The sequence below is a fragment of the Mobula birostris genome, chromosome 23, assembly GCF_030028105.1.
Source record: "Mobula birostris isolate sMobBir1 chromosome 23, sMobBir1.hap1, whole genome shotgun sequence".
In the NCBI taxonomy this organism is placed as follows: domain Eukaryota; kingdom Metazoa; phylum Chordata; class Chondrichthyes; order Myliobatiformes; family Myliobatidae; genus Mobula; species Mobula birostris.
This window is the reverse complement of record NC_092392.1, coordinates 59,253,477-59,276,385: the sequence shown is the minus strand read 5'-3', so window position 1 is coordinate 59,276,385 and position 22,909 is coordinate 59,253,477. Positions and strand designations below refer to the sequence as shown.

Sequence of the window (22,909 nt, the reverse complement as noted above, 5' to 3'; positions counted from 1 at the left end):
CTTCTTCACTCAGAGAGTGGTGAATCTGTGGAATTCTCTGCTACAGGAAACAGTTGAGGCCAGTTCATTGGCTATATTTAAGAGGGAGTTAGATATGGCCCTTGTGGCTACAGGGATCAGGGGGTATGGAGGGAAGGCTGGCGCAGGGTTCTGAGTTGGATGATCAGCCATGATCATAATAAATGGCGGTGCAGGCTCGAAGGGCCGAATGGCCTACTCCTGCACCTATTTTCTATGTTTTATGTTTCTATGTAACTCGTATGTCGGGAGGGGAGGAGGGAAGTGATTGGATTGGAGGGCAATGAGGGACGAGGGATTTCTCAGGCACTTTTTGCAAGAGTGCACCAGGTTCAGATTCAGGTTTATTTATCACATGTACATTGAAACGCACAGTGAAATGTGCTGTTTGCGTTAACAAACAACACACCTGAGGGTGTGCTGGCAGCAGCCTGCAAGTGTTGCCACACTTTTCCGCACACCATAGCCTGCCTACAATGCTCAGCAGCACAACAGGAAACAAATTAGCAACAACAAAATAAGCCCTGTTCTTCCCTCCCCCTCATGCATATACGCAGTCCCTTAACCCCAGGACTGGCCTTCAGTGGACGTGGATTTGTAGACATTGGGCTTCAACTTCTCCAGTGGACTCACAGAGATTTGCAAACTTGGCTCCGGCCACCAAACCTCGACTTCTGGACTCTAACTCGACCATCAGCATTGATCTCAGGACACACAGATCACTGACCACTAGGCCTTGAACTCTGGGCTTGCTAATTCGTGAACCTGGGGGATCATCAGAACTCATTCCTTCTGTCCACACGGAGCTCTGATTCTGGAACCTGCCCACATCTCACTGATGCTTTCTGCCTGCCCAACCTCCAACATCTGGCCATCGATGTCCCATGTCTGTGTCACTGGCCTTCAAACACGAAGGATGCAGCTCAGTGTCATCTTAGCTTCAGTCATTGGGGATCTCTGTTCTCTTCCCATGGGAACGGAGGAAGAAGGATTGGGGATGCTGCATCATGGGGGGTGGTGACAAATGTGCAGATGATGGAGGTGGGAGAGAGGAAAGATCAGAAGCCAGGAAGTGGGTGGGAGAAAGGGACACCACAGTTGAAGTGATCTGGAGACCGAGGTGTAGGCTGGAGCAGGATGGAAGACAGATATCTCTGCTGTCTATCTGGTCAGGCCTGTGAAGATAGGAGCTCCTTGTTTGGGGAGGGAGCAGCAACCAGAATCATTCATGCACAGTGGTCCAAATGCTCTTTGAAAGCAACAGAGCTTGGGAATGATGTCTTCCCACGATCACTCGGTGATTCATAGCAGTGAATGTCCCAGCAAGAATTCTCATCTGTTGCAAAATGAGGAGGAAATGGGCAGCAACATGCTTCACTCCAGGAAGGATCAATCTTCACTGGTACAACACTGAATAAAACAATATTCTGCAATTCAGTTTCCAGACGCTTGTGCATATAAATCCTTGCCTTTGTTTAGTACATTGAATATCAAGCAGCAAGAATAAATGCTGATCAGATTTTGCAAAATTTCTCTAGTGTTTCCCAACAGATTGAAAGCTGAGGTGTATCTTTCCCATCCTACAACCAGCAATTTTCTAATATGCTACTGAATATCTGCTGATTTTATTGTATGTATCAAAACAAACTTTATTCAATAATAAAAAAACTACAAGAATAAACAACACAATACCTTTTCATTCTTACATTCGTAGGCAATGTGTTCAGTTATTGGTTTCTTAAAGCAATATGACTATTGCCAATCATATAGTCCCTTGGAGTGATACACTACCAAAATAACGGAGAGGCTTCCTCGCCCAAAATGGCCTCACCCTCTACAAAGCTTGGAGTTCAAAGTTCAAAATAAATTTATTATCAAGTGGCGTATATGTATCTACACAGAAATTTATTTTACTGCGGACATTCATGGTAGAATAATGAAATACAATAGAATCAATAGGAGCCAGTGATCATAATATGATCGAATTCACCCTGCAATTTGAGAAGAAGTTAAACTCAGATGTATCAGTATTACATTGGAGTAAAGGGAATTAAAGAGGCATGAGAACGGAGTTGGCCAAAATTGATTGGAAGGGAACACAAGCAGGGATGGTAGAGCATCAATGGCTGGAATTTCTGGGAGCAATTCAGAAGGCACAGGACATATACATCCCAAAGAAGAAGAAATATTCTCAAGGCAGGATGACACAACTGTGGCTGACAAGCGAAGTCAAAGCCAACATAAAAGCCAAAGAGGCGGCATATAATAGAGCAAAAATTAGTGGGTAGTTAGAGGATTGGAAAGCATTTAAAAACCAACAGAAGGCAACTAAAAAGTCACAAAGAAGGAAAAGTTGAAATACAAAGGTAAGTTAACCAGTAATATTAAAGAGGAAACCAAAAGATTATTCAGATATATAAAGTGTAAAAGACAGGTGAGAGTAGATATTGGACCACTGGAAAATTATGCTGGATAGGTAGTAATGGAGGATGAACTGAATAGGTATTTTGCACCAGTCGTCACTGTGGAAGACACTATAGTATGCTGGAAGTTTGAGAGTGGCAGGGGCAGAAGTGTGTGGTTGCCATTAGCAAGGAGAAGATTCTTGGGAAACTGAAAAGTCTGAAGGTAGATAAGTCACCTAGACCAGATGGTGTACACCCCAGGTTTTTGAAATTGGTAGCTGCAGAGATTAGTAATGACCTTTTAGGAATCACTAGATTCTGGAATGGATCTGGAGGACTGGAAAATTGCAAATGTCACTCCACTCTTCAAGAGGGAGAGAGGCAGCAGAAAGGAAGTTATAGGCCAGTTAGTCTGACCTCAGTGGTTGGGAAGACATCGGAGTTGATTGTTAATGATGTGGTTTTGGGGTACTTGGAAGCACATGATAAAATAGGTCATAGTCAATACGGAAAATTTTGTCTGACAAATCCGTTGGAATTCTTTGAAGAAATAACAAGCAGGATCGACAAAGGAGAATGAGTGGATTTTCAGAAGGCCTTTGACAAGGTGTGACATATGAGGCTGGTTAGCAAGTTAAGAGCCCATGGTATTACAGGAAAGATACTAGTTTAGATACAGCATTGGCTGATTGGAAGGGGACAAAGAGTGGGAATAAAGGGAGCCTTTTCTGGTTGGCTGCTAGTTGACTAGAGGTATTCCTTAGGGATCTCTGTTGGGACAGCTTCTTTTTATGTTATATATCAATGATTTGGATGATGGAATAGATGACTTTGTGGCCAAGTTTGCAGATGATATGAAGATAAGTGGAGGGGTAGGTAGTTTTGAGGTAGCAGAGAGGCTATAGAGTAATTAGACAGATTGGGAGAATGGGCAAAGAAGAAGCAGATGGAATGCGGTGTTGGGAAGTGTATGGTCATGCACTTTGGTCGAAGAAATGAAAGCGTAGACTATTTTCTAAATGGAGGGAAAATTCAAAAATCTGAGGTGCAAAGGTACTTGTGAGTCCTCGTGCGGGATTTCCGAAAGGTTAATTTGCAGGTTGAGTCGGTAGAGGGTAAAAGTGATGTTAGCATTCATTTCAAGAGGACTAAAAATTAAAAGCAAGGACATAATGTTGAGGCTTTATAAAGCAGTCTCACTTGGAGTATTGTGAGCAGTTTTTGGGCCCTTTATCCAAGAAAGGATGTGCTGACTTTGGAGAGGATTCAAAGAAGGTTCACAAAAATTATTCCAGGATTGAAAGGCTTGTCACAGAGGAGCATTTGATAGCTCTGGGCCTGTACTCACTTAAATTCAAAAGAATGAGTCATGATCTAATTGAAACCTATTGAATGTTGAAAAGGCCTCGGTAGAGTGAATGTGGAGAGGATGTTTCCTGTGGTGGGAGAGTCTAAGACCAGAGGATACAGCCTTGAATAAAGGAACATCCTTTAAGAATGGAGATAAGGAGGAATTTCTTTAGCCAGAGAGTGGAGAATCTGTGGAATTTGTTACCAAACGTGATTGTGAAGGCCAAGTCAGTGGGTATGTTGAAGGCAGATTCTTGTTGGCCAGGACATGAAAGGATACGGGGGGAAGGCAGGAGATTGGGGCTGAGAGGGAAAATGGATCAGCCATGATGAAATGGCAGAGCAGACTCAATGGGCCAAAATGGCCTAATTCTGCTCCTATGTCCTATGGTCTAAAAACTGCACACAAACAGAGATGGACAAAACAACCTGAGTGCAAAAGACAAATAAATAAATAGATAGATAGATAGATAGATGTATTAATAGCGAAATAAATAAGTAAGTAAATAAATAAATAAATAATGCTGAGAACATGAGTTCTACAGTTGTTGAAAGTGAGTCTATAGGTTGTGGAATCAGTTTAGTGCTGAGGTGGGTGAAGTTATACAAACTGGTTCAAGAGCTTGATGGTTGAGGGATAATATCTGTCCTGAACTTGGTGGTGTGGGACCTAAGGCTCCTGTAATTCCTTCCAAATGGTAGTAGTGAGAAGACAGCATGATCTGGATTGTGGGGGTCCTTGATGATGGATGCTGCTTTCTTGCAGCAGTGCTTCTTGTAGATGTGCTCAATGATGGAGAGAGCGTTCCCAGTGATGGACAGGGCTAAATCCACCAACTTTTGTATGCTGCTCCATTCTTGGGTGTTTCCTTACCAGGCCATGATGCAGTCAGAACACTTTCCACTCTGCATCTATAGAAGTCTGTCAAAGTTTTAGAAAACATGCTGAATTTGTGTAGACTCCTAAGAAAGTAGAGGTACTGTCATGCCTTTTTTGTATTGACACATAAGTGCTGGTCACAGGACGGATCCCCTGATATCATAACAGCAAGGAATTTAAAGTGACTGACCCTCTCTACCTTATTCCCTAAAGAGGAGTGGCTCATGGACTCCCAGTTTCCTCCTACTGTAGTTAATAATCAGCTGTTTGGTTTCGCTAATGCTGAGTGAGAGATTGTTGTTATGGCATCATTCACCCACACCTTCAACCACACCTTCAACCTCCCTCGATTATGCTGAATCGTCACCACCTGAGATTCCGTCAACAACAGTGGTATCGCCAGCAAACTTAAAGGGCTGTACACAGCCTCACAGTCAAAAGAATAAAGTGAGGAGAGCAGAATGCAAGCCCAGAGTTTTGTGCAATACCTGTGTGATAGTAGTAGAACCCTATGCTGTTGTCCTTCCCTGCTGAGCCCTTGCAGCGGCTGCACCAAGCTTCAGTGTGTCGCCCAGCACGTATCCCTGCAGCCCGAATGTAGCAATTCAAATGCAGGGCCAGTTGGTAGATTCTCAGTGGTTTCAGTCTGCACTTCTCGTTTACCACTCACTTCGTACCTTACCCAATCCCATAACCTACTGAGCTTCATCTACCTTATCACTGTTGAGCTTGTTTGCTGCATGCGAAGGGAGTTCTCTGCCTGACCCTGAGGAATGCAACAGGCTGACAATCCCAAACTGCTTTTAGTTTCATTACTGTATTTACATGATGGAGCAACATGTAGGTTTCAGTTGCTGACCGAATCTGCCTGCCAGCAGGTTTCAGTGATAAGGAAGTGACGCAATCATTTCCAGTGACTCAGAGCAGACAGGAATGCTCAGGGATAGAGTCAGGCAGTGTAAATCACAGGGTACCGCAGGGATCTGTGACTGGGCCCCAGACTCACCAGCCTTCATCAGCAAGTGCAGCAAGGCACCAAGTCTAACATCCTTAGGTTTCCAACAGCATAGCCCTGGGTGGGATTGTGAGTAGTGAGGGGAAGAGAAAGAGACTTCACGTGGTTCAGAGAGTGTGAAGTACATTCGAAATGCACTATGACCGGATAAATGTAAGATGCTCACTCAGGTCGGAACACAGAGGCATGGAGAAACATTGATGTACGTAGGGATCGGGGTGCCCTTATACTGAAAACCAAGTGGCAGCAAGCAGTGAAGAAGGCATATGGCACGTTGGCTTCATCGCAAAAGGTTTCATGTATAGAAGCAAGGAAGTTTTTCTACAGCCTGATTGTACACAGCTGCCTGGGGTATTGTACCCCTACGTGAGAAAGGGTAAACTTGCACAAACAAAACAGATCCAGTGAGTAGCAAAAGCAGTTTGTTAATGAGAGAGGTCAGGGGAGAATGGCCAGACTGGCTCAAGCTGACAGGAAGGCGATGGTAACTGGAGCAAACATGTATTACAGCATGGTGTGCAGAAGGGCATCTCTGAGGACACAACATGTCAAACCTTGGAATGGATGGGCTACAGCAACAGAAGACCATGAACTCACACTAAGTGGCCACTTTATTAGGCATAGGAGCTACTGGGTGTACATTTGCATGTATCAGGAATTTGCTGTAATGTGTTGGTCAGGGTGCGACATGCAATAAAAACAACAACATTCAACAATTGAAAAGAATATATAAAGAATAAAGTTAGAAGTTAAAAGATAGGTATGGTATAAAGTGTGCATAAATACATAAATACCAGCATGTATTTACAATGTAAACAGCATTTTAAAAAGTGGTTTAAAGTGTTTACAGAGCAGTGCAATGATTGAGGTAATAGATACAGGGTGGTATGGTGGGATAACTAGAATAGTTGATCAGATTAACTACCCGGGGAAAGAAACTTTAATGTTGCTCTGAAGTTTTTGTTTTAATGGCCCTGTAGCGCTTTCCAGAACAGAGGTTTTCAAAAAGGCACTTTGCAAATTAGGAGGTGTCCGCAATGATTTTCCTATCCGTTTTGTTGTCCTGAACATGAATACAGACGCTCAGAAAGACTAACATTAAATTGTATTGTGCAGAATGTCGGCGCTGGTGGCTCCATTCTCTACTGTGGGCTAGTAGTATCACTGCCGCAAAGTTGCTACAACCCAGGTTCAGTCCTCAGCTGCGGCACTGTCTGTGTGGAGTTTGCACTTCTCTCTGTGACTGCATGGGTGTCCTCTGGGTGCACTTTGCAAAGCTGGGTAGATCAGTTGTCTCTGACGTGTAGGAGAGTGGTAGAATCTGGAAGGAGATGATGGGAGTACGGGAAGAACAGAATAGGAGTACTGTACAGTTTGTATCTATTGGTGCTTGATGATCAGCATGGATTTGATGGGCTGAAGGCCCTGTTTCTGTTGGTTTTGATGACTGTAGATGAAGTCTGCTCTCCCTTGGTGTGGAGGCTGGACTGGGCTCTGTAGAGAAAGTAGCAGCAGTGTCCAAGGATGATGCCAAGATTGACCCAGAGCCTGGCCCTGATTTCCACGGGCAGGGACACCATGCTGATGGATGGGGTCAGAGACAGGGAAGGTAGTTGGCCCACTAAGTGGGGCGATTCTGGGGAAGACAGGACTGTCCGAGGTAAAACCTAGTGGTCCAGAATAACTGTTTTGTTGTACACTGGCATAGGAAGGTCACCACAGTTCACATAATTTGGGGGAGTATTAAGATAGAAAGAGTGGGAAATGAACATCGCCATGGTAGCGTAACACTATTACCAGCGACCAGTGTTCAATTTCACAGCTGTCTGTAAGGAGTTTCCACTTCTCCCTGTGACCACAGGGGGTTCCTCCCGCAAAGACGTATGGGTTAGTAGGTTAATTGGTCACATGAGTGTAATTACACATCGCAGGCTTGTTGGATCTGAAGGGCCTGTTACCATTTTGTAACTCTAAATAAATAAAATATCTTGTAAGAAAGAGAATGATTTCCTCCAACTTTGGGCATGAGGGGAGGGGAGGTGAGGCGGAGGGTCTAAGTCTGTGTTGTGCGTCTGGGGGATAGGTTGTGGGGGAAGGCATCAGAGCCGAGTACAAGGGAGTGGAGGCAGAGTCGGGCCTACAGTCAGGTGAGGAATAGGAAGGAGCCCGTGATCGGGTGAGACTGTGGATCAAGCTCAGCAACGTTGGGTGAGAGGTACTGGACAGGAACCTCGAGGGATCACAGGGTCAAATGTTCAGGATCAAATGGAGATTAGAAGGTTGAGCAAATTGTGACATCCTTTGGGAAGTGGACGGGACAGAGATCAGGAAGTGGGGGTGGTGGTTGTGTCAGAGCAGTGTGAGGCTGGGTACATTAAGGTGAAACATTTGTGTTGTGTTGGGGAGAGTGGTTGTGAAATGCATTCCTGACAACTTGGAACAAATTTTATTTCATAGTATAGGTACAGGGAATAAATATTTGACAGCTATAGATAACAAATACCAGACTTACAGACACTCTGACATACAAATGAACCCCCAACAACGTTAAATTTGAAAGTCTGATATGCATGCGTAGATTCATTCTTATGAATTTCAAAACTAGCTTCTTGTTTCTCTCCACTTGTCGTAACTGTTCTTTCTTATCAGAATCAGAATCAGAATCAGGTTTATTATCACTCACACATGTTGTGAAATTTGTTGTTTTGTGGCAAAAGTACAGTACGGTACATAAAATATACGACAAATTACAATAATAAATATATATTTAAAAAATTAAACAAGTAGTGAAAAAAGAGAGCAAGAATAGTGAGGCAGCGTTCCTGGGTCTGTGGTCTGTTCAGAAATTTGATGGCAGAGGGGACGAAGCTGTCCCTGAAACATTGAAGGCCTGCATTCCGGCTCCTGTACCTGCTCCCACACAGTAGTAATGAGAAGGGGATGGGTAAAGGGTGGTGTGTATGCTGCCTCCTACCATTAAGGACTCACACCACCCAGAACATGTTCTCTCGCGTCTTATCTTCTTATCAATCTCATGTGTTTTAATGCAATTTTTTTTACAAACCTGTGGAGGTATGAATTCCATATTGAGTGATTTTTGTGTATTTTCTGAAATTATTTGTACTCAGGGTGACCTGTATAATACAAAATAACAATGTTTTGGACATAAAACTCATTTTTAAGAAAGAAGTTCTCTTCTGCTTTTTTTCTCCCTGGAGAAGGTAAGAAGTTATACCCTCTGTCCTTGTGAAATGGACTTTAGTTTTGCAAAGTGAAAGGGCCTTTACTTGCCACCAAGACGGGTTGAGTGAGTGACCTCTTGGGTAAATGCACCAAACCCCCTGAGTGGGGAGAGGGTCACACATTCCAGCTTCCAGTGTTAAATCAGCAATCATGTTATGTTGATGAAGAACTGTTCCAAACAGGACCCAAGAATGCAGAGCAGGGTAGGGCATGAGTAATCAGGCTGCTACTCGTTGTTCCTGCTTTTGACTCATTGCCTTGCTGTCTGCTCTATACTGTCTCGTGGCCCCAAACAGAAACGTGTGTTGACTCAGGTACCTGTCAGGGACACCGTGTAGACATCCTAGATGGGTTTGTAATGATATTTCACAATGTTTTCCTGCCAATCACGCGTGTCATGTGTTGACAGCTCTTCAGTTTCCCTACACTGCACAAGTTATTTGGAGTTTCCAGAAAGGATGCTTATCTCCAGGGTACATCTTTAAATGTTATTCTTATAGTCAGTTCTGGAACACTTCTTCAATAGTTATGGAAAAATATCAGACGGGAACAAAAAAAAAGTTGTGCGGCTGAAAGTCAGCTGTTGTCTAATCAGCTACTGGAGAACCTACTCACTCCAGTTGGCATGTGAGGCAACGTGAGTGAAACCATTTACCGAGAACTAACTGATAGCATCGCGTCCCACAGTGAAAGCTCCAGGACCTCATCCAGCCAGAGGTGGAATAGAAATTAGTTAATTATTGTCATATGCACCAATATCATACAGATCAATTCATTACACAGGGCATTGAGGCAGAACAAGGTAAACCAAAAACAGAATGCAGAATAGAGTATAGCAATTACAGAGCAAGTGCAGTTCAGATAAACAATAAGGTGAAAGATCATAACAAGGTAGATTGTGAGGTCAAGAGTCCATTTCATTGTACTGGAGAACTATTTAATAATCTGATGAAGTCTTGGCCTGAAACGTCAACTGTTTATTCCCCTCCATTGATTCTGCCTAATCTGCTGTTCCTCCCTCCTGAGTTGTTCTGGATTTCCAACTCCTGTAGAAGCTCTTGCATTCAATAATCTTATAAAAGCAGGTTAGAAGCTGTCCGTCAGCATGGTGGTACATACTTTCAAGGTCACCCTATGTGTCAGTCAGGCTTTCAATTGTTAACACGATACAAGATACCATGCATGGTGATGTAGAGCACTGGGAAGTCAGAAGGTCATAAATGGGCTTTGGGTGTTAGCAAATTAGAGCCCAAGTTACATCCACTCTAGTAAAATCAAAGAGTACAGTGGATCCAAACTAGACAGCATATATCTCAGGCTCCCCTTGGCCGCAGCTCACAAACTTGAGACTTCCATTGTCTAGGCAGTCAGGAAAGTTCCAATTCCTGAAAATTACTTCCCAGATTGCTCGGGAAGTACGTCACTGTTCCATCAATCCTGTCGGGAAGAGTTCCACCTGATAGCTGGACCATTTGGAGAAATGTGGCCAAGAATGGATGTTCAGTAAGTTCTGCCTTGTTGGACAATAGAGTGATGCAGTTGGTAGAACCATTTCCTTACAGCTCCAGAGAGCTGAGTTCACTCTTGACCTCCAGTTCTGTCTGCATGGAGTTTGCCCATTCTCCCTGCAACTGCGTGGGTTCATCCCAAAATCCTGGTTTCCTCCCACACCCCAAAGATGTTGAGTTGATAGGTTAGTTGTCCCTGGTGTGTAGGCGAGTGATTATGGAATGGATGGAGAGACAGAATGGGAACAGTGTAGGATCAGTGTGAGTGTGTGTTTATGGTTGACACAGACCCGATTATCATGAGCCCTGCGGGCCTGTGCAACTACATCTGTTAATTGTCTTATCTAGAGTCGTTAAGCTCTTGTGCTTTCTGTTTGATTTTGTCAAGTTTATTTTGACTGGCACGGGTTTTCCACGTGCAGTGATTATTTAAAGTGGACTCCCAGTTAGCACTATCAAGGAGACCTGGTGCTTTGAGAATGATTCGTTTTGTGGTGTTGTCAGTCGAGCCGATGTTCTGTTGCAATTGCAACTCTTGTTTCTGTCTCTACATGGGGTTCTGTCATACCTCCGCACCTGGGTCCAGTTGTTTGTCAGGGCACACCGTGACACTGATGGGCTGAAGCGCCTGTTCTTGTGCTGTACCGTCCTGTGTTTAGTTTGTTTGTGTCCACAACACAGCCATAAACACAGTACAGTCGTTCAGCTCATGTTACTCATTCATTCTGAGGCAGTCAATTTTGCGCACCATATTCCAGCCTCCTCATCAGACTGGCTGGTGGTTCTCACTGGCTGATGACCACCCCAGGTTCCCAGTGATGAAACTTCTTGAAGGTTTCCTGTTTCATCACTGGATCAGTGGCTCAAAAAGGCAGCTCTCCACCACCTTCTCAAGTCCTGTCTTGGTTCAACCACAGTGATGTCATGGACAAGAAAGCTCACCAAAAGTCTACTTCTTCAGGAGGCTCAAGAAATTTAGCATGTCCCCATCAAGCCTTACCAGTTTTTATCGACACACCACAAAAAGCATTGTATTTGCATTCATAATGATAGCATAGCAACCACTCTGCATGTGCCCAGAAGGATCTGCAGAGAGCTGCGGACACAGCCTAGCACATCACGGAAACCAGCCTCCCCTCAATGCACTTGGTCTATACTTCTCGCTGCCTCAGTAAAGCAGCCAGCATAACCAAAGACCTCATCCAGCCTGGACATTCTCTCTTCTCCCCTCTCTCACTGGGCAGAAAATACAAAAGCCTGAAAGCGCCTCCCACCAGGCTTAACGACAGCTTCTATCCTGCTGCTATCAGGCTGTTGAACGGACCTTCTGAATGGTAAAATGGACTTTTGACCTCACAGTCTAACTCGTTATGATCTTGCACTTTAGTGCTTACCTATTCTGTACTGTTACACTTTATTCTGCATTCTGTTACTGTTTTACCTTGACCTATGTCAGTGCACTGTGTAAAACAAGCTTTTCACTGTAGCTTGCACATATGACGTTAATAAACCAATTCTTTTTCCAATTCCAATTCCAATTCCAACTGTTGATGGATAATAGATGCCAGCCTCACCACCAATGGCTGGATCCAGAGAGATTCAAAAATAACAAGGCAATGCAGCCGAGTGTGTTGCTGTACTGATCTGCTGCCGGTGGCTCACAGCACAGAACGTACACATGTGTGTATTTGAATTATTCAGCCAGGTTCCAGTACAAGTCCCTGACAGACAGATATGACAAGACCATAAGATATTAGGCCTTTTGGCCCATCGCGTCTGTTCCACCATTTCATCATGGCTGATCCATTTTTCCTCCCAGTCCCATTCTCCTGCCTTCTCCCCATACCCCTTCATGCCCTGACTAATCAAGAATCTATCAACCTCTGCCTTAAATATACATAAAGGCAGCCTCCACAGATGCCCCTGGCAAAGATTTTCACAGATTCACCATTTTCTGGCTAAAGGAATTCATCCTCGTCTCCGTTCTAAAGGGGCGCCTCTCTGTTTTGACAAGCTAACAAATCCTCCATTATTATGCACGGAAACACCCAGCTGGTCATGTAAGTCACATTTGGTTGTTAATGCAAGTGACGCAATTTGCAGAGAGATCGCAGATTGTTGCGAGAAACATAATGTTGTGATAGTAGGTGACTCTTCCACATATTGACCGAGGCACCAATACTGCAAAAGGGCTGGATGGGATAGAATTTGTCAAATGTGTTCAGGAAAGTTTCTTTAATCAGTACATTGGGTTCCAACTAGAGAGAATGTGATACTAGATCTCATATTTAGAGCATATTGAGATTCTAAATTGGAGAAAGGATTATTCTGATGGTATCAGAAAGGATCTGGCAAGTGGGGTAGGTTGTTTTCTGGCAAAGGAATACTTGGTAAGTGGAAAGCCTTCAAAAGTGAAATTTTGACAGTACAGAGTTTGTACATTCCTGTCAGAATAAAAGGAAAAGATAACAGGTTTTTGAGAGATATTGAGGCCTTGGTTAAGAAGATGGAATGCATACCAGGAAAGCAGGAAGGAGCAAATGAGGTACACGAGGGGGTAAGAAATGCAAGAGAAATCAGGAGGTCTAAAAAGAGGTATGAGGTTACTTTAGCAAATAAGGTGAAGGAGAATTCCAAGGGCTTCTACAGATATATTAAGAACTCAGCAGGTCAGGTAGCAGCTCCGGAGGGAAATAAAAGCTTTCCCTTCTATCTGGGTATGTGTGATGATAATAAACAGAAACCAAACCAAGACAAATGCCAGGAACACTCAGCAGGACAGATACACTGGGAAGAGAAACAAGAGTCCATGGCCTGGCAATGAAGTTCCCACCTGAAACTCCTGTTTCTTTCCACAGATGCTGCCCGACCTGCTAGGTGTTTCCAGCACTGCTAAATAACCTGTGCTAATGGTATTAGTTGTTACATGTTAAACAGGGGGAAAAAAAACACGGCAGTTTCTGTCAAGCAGAACCCTGGGTTATTTATAACCAGAGGTGGGTCCTTATTTTAAGATCTTATGGGTAGTAAATCACCTCCCACGAACGTCCGAGCGATTAGCCAAACCGACGTCCCGCCAGGAGAGCCGGCTTGGGTGTGTGTTTTCAAACCCCAGGAGGGAGGTGCTGAACATGAACAGGGGAGAGCCTGCGGATGCTGGGAATCCAGAGTAGCGCACGCAAAGAGCTGGAGGAACTCTGGAAGTCAGGCAGTATCCATGGAGAGCTATAAACAGTCGATGTTTCGGGCACTGAACCCGTGCCTCTCTGACTGGCAAACGAGTGAGCTGAGGTGAAAGATAAGGTGGCGCCCTGCGTTTTGTTCAAGAAATAAACTGCAGAATGCGAGAGGATATAAATGGTTAAAGGAAAAACTATTCTCGAGAGGGATTGCAGGAAAACCTGGAAGAGCGGAGTTAGATTCTAGTGGCCCAGGAAAGGATAAGAGAGGTGGAGTCGACTCCCGAGCCAGTGGAATTTGCTCTGCTTTTGGCACCGCCTTACTGGCGGAGTGTACGGTTACAGCGGAACAGGTTCCTCCACTTTATGCTCAGTTCCCGGAGACATGAACAGGGACGAGATTCACCTGGACATGTGGCGATCGCGAAAGGTAATTTGCGGGACGTCCGAAGCTTTCCGGTTTGCAAATAGATTGCTAGATTTAGCTGAACGTGGGAGCTATCAACCAAAGCCAGGTATTTGTTTGTGTAGTGGCGGTGCAACTTCGTCAGGATTTATAAACATCGCACATATCATTAGTGAGTAAACAAGGAGTCCAAAAAAAATGGAACGGGTGCGCGGTAGCGGCAATTAATCTGGCAATGCGGTAGTTCACTTAATTGTGAGTGGATGTGGGATCGCTGCTGTTTTGTGTGTCAATCAATACTGCGACTTGCTTTCCGCCAGTGAGTGAGTGAGGGAGCGGAGCGAGTGCCGAGACGGTCAGGACGGTAAGTATAAACTGGAAAACGTGATGTGAAAGGGTGACGCGTTGAGGAGCGGTTGTCCCCTGTTTGCGCGGCGGGACAGTGGGTCGGAAGCTGGTAGTTCGTGTATCAGTGTTCCTCGCTCACTTGATTCATCTGCCAGCCTTCCTTAGGCGAAACACAATGTTTGCGGAGTCCTGCTGATGCCAGCGGGAATCCAGGGACTGCACACTGAGCGGTAATTTTGGAGCGGAGTCGCTGTTACAACACAGGGTACACGTTTAGCAGTTTATACTGTGAATTCGCACACACGACAGTCTGATAATCGCCAGGCAATCTGCTTAGCGATACGAGAGATTCCGCAGATGCTGGAAATACAAACAAAATGCTGGAGAAGCTCAGCAGGTCGGGCAGCGTCGGAGGGGCGTATTCGGCCGAGTCGCTTCATCTGGGCTGAAAAGGAAAGGGGCTGCAGTGTGTGGATTGAGGAATAAACATTTCACTCACTGCCCTCTCCCCTTCTCTAACTTGATTACACCCACTTCTGAAACGTCGACTATTTTCTCTTTTCACAGAAGTTGACTGAGTCAGCCCAGTGTTTTCTCTGTCGGAAGGAACATAGAACAGATGTTCCAAAACTTTTCATATCCGCTCAAAATATCTAAGGCACCTATCTCAGCGTGCCGCGCTCGGAAATGGATCACAACCTCTGCGGACGGGGAGGCCAAGTCGCGGTTTTCGGGTTCAGCGTTGAAAGTTGCAGCTGACTACGATAAACTCAGTGCTTAGAACGCGGCAAGGTGGTTTTAATGCAGCGTGAAAATCTTTCTGCCAGTTCCTCGGTAACTCGCTGCTTCCCTCCTTCATTCACGCCTGAAAACAGTAGGGACAATTAATTGTGAACAATCACACTGTTTCTGTACTTTGTCAATTCCTTGTGAACATGCAGGTTGGGAGCAACCACCCCGTCTAACCACTTACCACGTACGCTGTGGCAGATTCCACTTCCTCACCACTCCTGAATCCTTCTCCACTATTTAACAAGATCACAGCTAACCCAGTGTTCCCCCAGTGCCACCTTCCTGCCTACTGTGGTGACCTTTCAGCCCCTTGTTTATAAACAACGGTATTCTCTGGGCAACCCACACAAAATGCTGGAGGAACTCAACAGGCCAGGCAGCTTCTATGAAAAGAGTACAGTCGACAACTCAGCTGAAACGTCGACTGTACTCTTTTCCTCTCGGGCTGTTTCCCTGTTCTGTTATGCCAAGCCAAGATTAAGTGCAGTGTTACAGGTGGGATCTCAGGTTCGGCACAACCCTGTGTTTGCACCTGTTGTCTCTGTGGCTAAGTACAACCATCCGTATGAACCACCTTCACTGCTTGCTGCCAATCCCTAGGTCTCTTCCTTCACTTGTTTCTTTAAGGGTGGATCATTTTAGTTCATTTTGTCTCTCTCCATTCTGTTTACTCTAGTATGTAAGGTGATTGCAGGAAAGTATAGAGGTATTGTCAGAGGTGAGTTTTCACATGGAGAGTGGTGAGTGTGTGGAACGCCTGCCACTTGATGGTGGTAGAGGCAGGTCCATTAAGGACATTTAAGAAACTCTTAGATAAGCACATGGATGATAGCAAAATGCGGGACTATGTAGGAGGGAAGTAGGTTAAGATGTTGGCACAATATTGTGGGCCAAAGGGCCTGTACTGTGCTGTAAAGTTCTGTGTTCCATATATATTGACTAGTAAATAAAACTTCATTCCATTAACGTTCCTTTACCAATTTCAGCATTCACTCACACTGTAGTAAACAGTGTTGAAAGTAATGATAAACATTTGAGTCTTGTGCCTTCTGCAAACTGACATTCAGCCTCAACATGATCCTTCACACTCGGGGATGACTTTGCTCCCGCCCTGGTTCCCTGGCTTCACAGATGGATGTTGAGGCAAGAGTGGGATTAGGCAGAACGTGATTGATACTGAGTGGTTTGGGAGGTGATACACCTGTCCCACTGTTCACACTGAACCTCCACATGGCACCAAGCCGTGGTCTCCATCAAGATCTATTGATACTTGTTTTCTAAGTTCATAGGGGTGGTTTGCGAACAGAGAGGGGAGCTGGGGTTTAGGGCAGTGACATGGAGGAGCTAGAGGTCAAGCCTCCACTACACACTCACGTCCAGCAACATGGATGTGCGATGAAGGCACACATCACACGTCAGTGATCAGTGGGTGCGGGATCGGATGTCTGTACAAACAGGAGGTATGATGGCCAATTGGTCAGTGAGCTCAGAGTTCGAGCCTGGATTTTGGAGTCCCGCCATCGGCTAGTCAGGGGCTCAACACCAAAGATAGAAGTGTGAAAGTTGATCGTAAGTCTGGAAGTCGAAGCTTGATGGCCAAAGCCTGGAGACTGGAGACTGAAGTCTGAAAGCTGAAGATTGGAGGCTTGGAGGCCTAGCCTGGAGGACTGTGTGTGTGAGAGAGAGGAAATGGGCAAGTTTTTCTGTTGTTTATTGCTTGTTGTACTCTGATTTGTTATGTTCTGTGTCAGTCGAGCAATGCGTGCATGCTATGTTGGCGCCAAAATGTGTGGCATTGCTTGCAGGCTGCCCCCAGCACATCCTTAGGTGTGTTGGTTGTTTATGCAAATGACGCTTTTCACTGTATGTTTCGATGTACATATGATAAATGAATCTGAATCAAAAGAGACGCATGCCTCTCCGTGCCATCATGGCATGCTGCTCAGTTTTACCCAGATGTGGACCAGAGATTTCTCAGCTCAGTAGGGGTGTTGCACTTCTTTTCCAGGAAGCTTCGCAAGTATCCTTAAACATTTCCTCTGTCTATTTGGTAATCACTCGCTGTGGTGTAGTTTGTTATAGTGAGTCCATTTTGGGAGCTTGGTAATTGACGTGGCCTGTCCAGAGAAGCTAACCCAGTGATGTTGGTCAGGAGAGGACATTAACCTTGCTTTGCTTACCTTGCCTGTGGATTGGAGGGGTTTGTGGAGACGGTGCAGGTGGTACCTTTCCAGTGTCGTAGGGAGTCTGAAATAGACATGAACATAGGAATCACTACTGCCCTGAAGATCAGGGTGCTATGCCAGGTCTTCAAACATCCTTTTCCTCAGTTACAGAGAAAACACAGTGCAGGTAGGGAATAAGGTGCAAGGCCATAGCGAGGTAGATTGTGAGGTCAAGAATCCATCTTATCATACTAGGGGGATCATGACAGCTTGGTCGAAGCTGTCCTTGGGTCTGTTGGTACATTTCAGACTTTTCTATCTTCTGCTCTGTGGGAGGGGAAGAAGAGAGAATATCTGGGGTAGTTCTTGTCATTGATTATTTAGGCTGCTTTACCAACACTGAGAAGTGTAGACGAGTCCACGGAGGAGAGGCTGGTTTCAGTGTTGTGCTAAGTTGTGCCATGACTTTCAGTGGCTTCCTGGAATCCCAGGCACAGCAGATGCCATACTGAGCCATAGTGCATTCAGATAGGATACTTTCTATGGGGCATCAAGTAAAAATGGTGAGAGTCAGAGTGGACATGCAGAATTTCTTCAGTCTTCTGTGGAAAAGGAAGCGGGGGGAGCTTTCTTGGCTGTGGCACTTACGTGGTTAGACCAGGATAACCTATTGATGATGTTCATCCATAGAAAAATGAAGTTCTCAACCCTCTCAACCTTAGCAACACTGATTTAAATTTGAGTCTGTGCACTGTCCCCTCCCTAATGTCAATGACCAGCTCTTTTGTTTTGCTGATCTTGAGGGAAAGGTTGTTGTCATGACATCATGTCACTAGGCTCTCTATCTCCTTCCTGTACTCTGACTCATCATTATTTGAGATATCACCTTCTACCATGGTATCATCTGTGAACTTGTAGCTGGGTTGGAGTAGTATCTGGTCACACAGTCATGAGTGTATAGGAAGTCAAATGGGGGTCTGAGGAAGCAACTTCTTGACTTCCAGTGTTGAGGATAATCATGGTGGAGGTGTTGCTGCCTATCCTCATGGTTGTGGTCTTTTGGTCTGGAAGTCAAGGATCCAGCTGTGTAGGGAGGGGTTGAATCCCTGGTCTAGGAGTTTGGAGATGGGTTTGCTTGGAATTATGGTTTTGGGGAGGAGTTGTAGTCAATCAACTAAAGTCCAATGTAGGTGTAAATCTACCTTTGAAAATCTATATACATAACCCTCATTCACCCTCCCCATTACTTTGTACAATTTTGCTTTAACCAATCCATGCTGCATTTAATTTATCAGCTCTTAATTTTTGAAGTAACTGTTAACATTGGCCCAATTTCATGTTCCTGAAAGGTTTTCCAGGATTGTCAATGGCTGATTGACTTTGCCAGATTTATGTTTGTTCCCTCATTTTGGATAGAACTGTAACACTCGCAGTTTTCCTGTTCTCCAGCACAAACCCCACATCCGAGGAGGGTTTTTAATGAAGGGAGAATTGCTGAGTGAACAAAGTAGGCTTTGGATCTGAGTGTCAAGTTGCATGGTGCTTTCATGGTACCTTCTTGTGAATTAGTGTTGACCCCTGACTTATTTCATGATTTCAAACATTTATTCACTGCCATTTTGTGCTCAGACAAAGCTGTGGGAGAGACAATAACTTGCATGTAAAGAGAGGTGGCCACATGATAATAATTTTTGCAAAAGCTGCTACAATCTTAACGAACTGGCATCTACTGGAATATGACATCTTGCAGAGTGCCCATCTGGTGCACCTTCCCTGCACTCTACACCTCAAACTATTTTTCCGTGTCACAGATCCTGCAAATTGATAATGCACAGCACGGGACCTCAAAAACAACAGGTCCAGCATTTCTTCTCATTAACCAGTGTATTCAGTGTCAAAATGAGGACGAAAGGGGGAAAGAAATGATATAACTTTAAATATTTTTTTAAAGAAAACAGCAGGAACAATTTATGGAATGAGACTCCACTCTTTTAATTCCTTATTCTTTCAACCAGAGAGCAAGCCCAGTACTTACTGTCCATCTCTGATTGCCCCGGAGAAGGTGGGGATAAGCTTAGTTCTTCTGATGAAGATGCTCCCACAATCCTATCAAAGAGGGAGTACCAGGATACAGACGATGGAAGAATGGAAGTGTATTTCTAAATCAAAGTCATAGCAAATTTATTATCAAGGGTTGTACAGTATTACTACCTTGAGGTTCATTTTCTTGCAGGAAAATTTAAAAAAAGTAGAACTTATGAAAAACTATGCATAAGCAAAGACTGACAAATAATCAACATGCAGAAGACAAATCGTGCAAATAAATGTCAGGCTGGTGTGTGGCATGGAGGAGAAGCTGCAGGTGGTGGTGGTGTTCCCACGTATCTACTCTCCTGATTCTTCCTGGCGATAGAGGTTGTAGGTTTGGGGTGAACACTCAATGTAGCCAGAGAATATAACTGCAGTGCATTTTATAGATGGTACGGACCATAGCCACTGGTGGAGGGAATGAACAATCGATGGGGCTACAGCTGGGGCTGTTTTATTCTGGATGACGTTGTGCTTCCTGGGAGTTGTACAAGGATCAAGGATCAGCGTTATTCACCATACATATGTATTAGGGATTGGCTGTGGGGTGTTGGTCAGGACACAACATGCAACAAACAATGACAACATTCAATAATTATAGAAGTACAAAGAAGTATATTAAAAATAAAGTTAGAGGTTAAAGTACAAATAGGGAATAAAGCATGCATAAATAGGTGAATACCAGCCTCTATTTACAATGAAAACAGCTTTATAAAAAGTGGTTTAAAGTGTTTGCAGTGCAATGACTCAGGTAATAGATAAGCACGGGGGGGGGGGGGGGGGGGGTGTAACTAGAATAGATTAACTGCCTTGGGGAAGAACCTTTGAAGATGGTATGTTTTAGTTTTAATAGCCCAAAAGTGCTGGGGGTGGGTTTGTTTGAATTTCACTCATCCTGGCAAGTGGAAAGTATTCCGTCACACTCTGGACTTGTGCCTTGTAGTTGGTGGGAAGGCTTTGGGGTCCCAGGATGTGCGTTGTCCTCAGTGCCCAAGTCTCCGGCTTGATCTTGTAACCACACAAGCTGGTCCAATTGATTTTCTGGTCAAAGGTAGGATATAAATGGAGAGGTGGGGTGAGTCTGCGACGGTGATGCCATTGAGTGTCCAGAATAGGTGGTAGGAGAGGGTCGTTGGCTGCTAACAATGCTACTACTTGTCAGCTCATCCCTGAGTGCTGTCCAGGTCCTGCTGTGGGCAGACACAGGTAGATTATTTGCTGTACAGCTGCAAGTTCTGCTAACACCAGCAAACATAGAACACTGAACACTATAACACGGTATAGGCCCTGTGGCCCACAATGTTATGCTAATCTGTTAACCTACTCTATGATCAGTCTAATCTTTCCCTGCCACATAGCTTCCATTTTCTATCATCTAATTCTCTACTGCACTGTAAACTCTCTATGACGTATCGCTATGCGGAAGAAACTTAAATCTCTCGTTGACATAAATCAACTGTTTATTTCCCTCCATAGATGCTGCCTGATCTGTTGAATTCCTCCAACATTTTGATGACCAATTATTTCCAGTCCCTGTAGGGCCCCCAGAGGGTCCTCATCAATGATAGCATTCAGGGATTTGGTGCAGAGTGTAGACAGTTTGGAGAGCCACCTGGTCTCCTGGAAAAAGACGTTTCATGCAAATTTGCAGCAGGTAATGTTTGGTCCTCCTTTGGTTCTGCGTGGACATGCCAGGTGTGGTGAAACACTGTCCAAGTACTGTCCTGGGACTGCATCGGGAGCACAATCTGGGCACAATCAGAGAATCTCACCTGGTCCCTCAACACCAGCTGCATAGCAAAGAAAGCCCAGCAGCGTCTCTACTTTCTGCGAATGTTGAGAAAAGTCCATCTCCCACCCGCCATCCTCACCCACATTCTACAGAGGTTGTATTGAGAGCATCCTGAGCAGCTGCATCACGGCTTGGATCGGAAATTGCACCGTCTCAGATTGTAAGACCCTGCAGCGGACAGTGAGGTCAGCTGAAAAGATCATTGGGGTCTCTCTTCCCACCATTACAGACAGTTACACCACACGCTGCATCCGTAAAGCAAACAGCATTATGAAGGACCCCACACACCCCTCATACAAGCTCTTCTCCCTCCAGCCATCTGGCAAAAGGCACCGAAGTATTCGGGCTCTCACGACCAGACTATGTAATAGTTTCTTCCCCCAAGTTATCAGACTCCTCAATACCCAGAGCCTGGACTGACACCAACCTACTGCCCTCTACTGTGCCTATTGTCTTGTTTATTATTTATTGTAATGCCTGCACTGTTCTGTGCACTTTATGCAGTCCTGGGTAGGTCTGTAGTCTAGTGTATTTTTTGTATTGTTTCATGTAGCACCATGGTCCGGAAAAACATTGTCTCGTTTTTACTCTGTACTGTACCAGCAGTTATGGTGGAAATGACGATAAAAAGTGACTTGACACCCACATTGGCTGAGCACGAGAATCACGGGAGAAGATGAAGGGAGAATACTCAGCCAAGAGTCTCTGTGCTTGTGGATGTCATGGGAAGAGAGGAGAGGAAATGAAAACTCAGGCTTCACTGTGACTCTCAACCCATACATAACTAGTGACAGCATTACTTGTGTAAGCATTAGACAATTTTTGAACATTTTGAACATTAGCTCAGTAAGTGAGTGGCAAAACATTTAATCAACAGTGGAAGGAAGGGAGAATGCTGGAGGGACATATTTGAGCCTTCAGCATTTTGGGCATCGAGGGAGAGAGGAAGAGGAGAGCCATCCGCAGTACCACCGATGCCGCAGAGAGGGCCTCAAGATGGCTGTGGCTGAAAAGAGGGGAGCCATGGAGTCATAAGTAGCTAGCCATCTGGACACAAGCTGGGGTCTGATCAGCCCTGGCTGGGTCACCTGGAGGAGGTTGTATGATGTTGAAAGACCCGAAACACCCGATGATTCCAGGAACATCACTGAAGATGTGTCCAGAAACATCAATAGATGTATGTACACAGTTGAATGGGTTGGGAGCCCCACAGATGTTGGTTATTCCTTCCCTGGTGAACGTGGTATAGAAACTGGCCTTCCAGACCACCTTTTCTGTGAGGGTGATTGTGTTCTGTACAGGGCTCCTCCAACCTCCAGGCTTACCACTTGCTCTCCAGCACAATCATCTTATGGTAACTTCCTTCTTCGTGGATTAAGTTATCTGTTTCTTAACTGTGTGGGTGTTATTCACCTGTGTTAGTAACTTCTCCATTCTCTGAATTTGTTGTTGGATTTTTCAGTAACTAAAATTTGGAGGCATCACGTGGTATTAAACTCATTTGGTTTGTTGATTCACCCATCGTCTGGATAACCACAGCTTCCTCCAGCTTGCTTATGAAGTCCGATGCTGATGCAGTAACTATGGTCTGTCTGTGGTTCACTGAATTGATTTGCTGTCATACTTCAGCGATACACTTTCTGTACTTGGTATAAATTGTTGGGATAATATTTTTAGAGATTTATTGGCCATTTAGAGACATTTTCAATCCAATTAAAAT

At 44.7% G+C, this 22,909-nt stretch overlaps 1 protein-coding gene across 8 annotated transcripts in view; it reads left to right on the top strand.

Annotated features, from left to right (window-relative positions):
- tmcc3 (transmembrane and coiled-coil domain family 3) overlaps positions 1 to 22,909 on the top strand; it is a 146,941-nt gene that overhangs the window by 86,812 nt on the left and 37,220 nt on the right. The window contains exon 1 of one of the 8 annotated variants that reach the window (XM_072241329.1): positions 13,510 to 14,028. The exons of 4 other annotated variants lie outside the window; for them this stretch is intronic. In XM_072241329.1, the coding sequence (XP_072097430.1) occupies positions 13,984 to 14,028 (45 nt within the window). In that variant the 5' untranslated portion in view covers positions 13,510 to 13,983. Of the gene's footprint in view, positions 1 to 13,509; positions 14,029 to 14,338; positions 14,369 to 21,679; positions 21,700 to 21,972; positions 21,994 to 22,909 lie in introns of those variants that run through there. 3 more of the 8 variants (XM_072241333.1, XM_072241332.1, XM_072241334.1) reach the window with 3 other exon arrangements.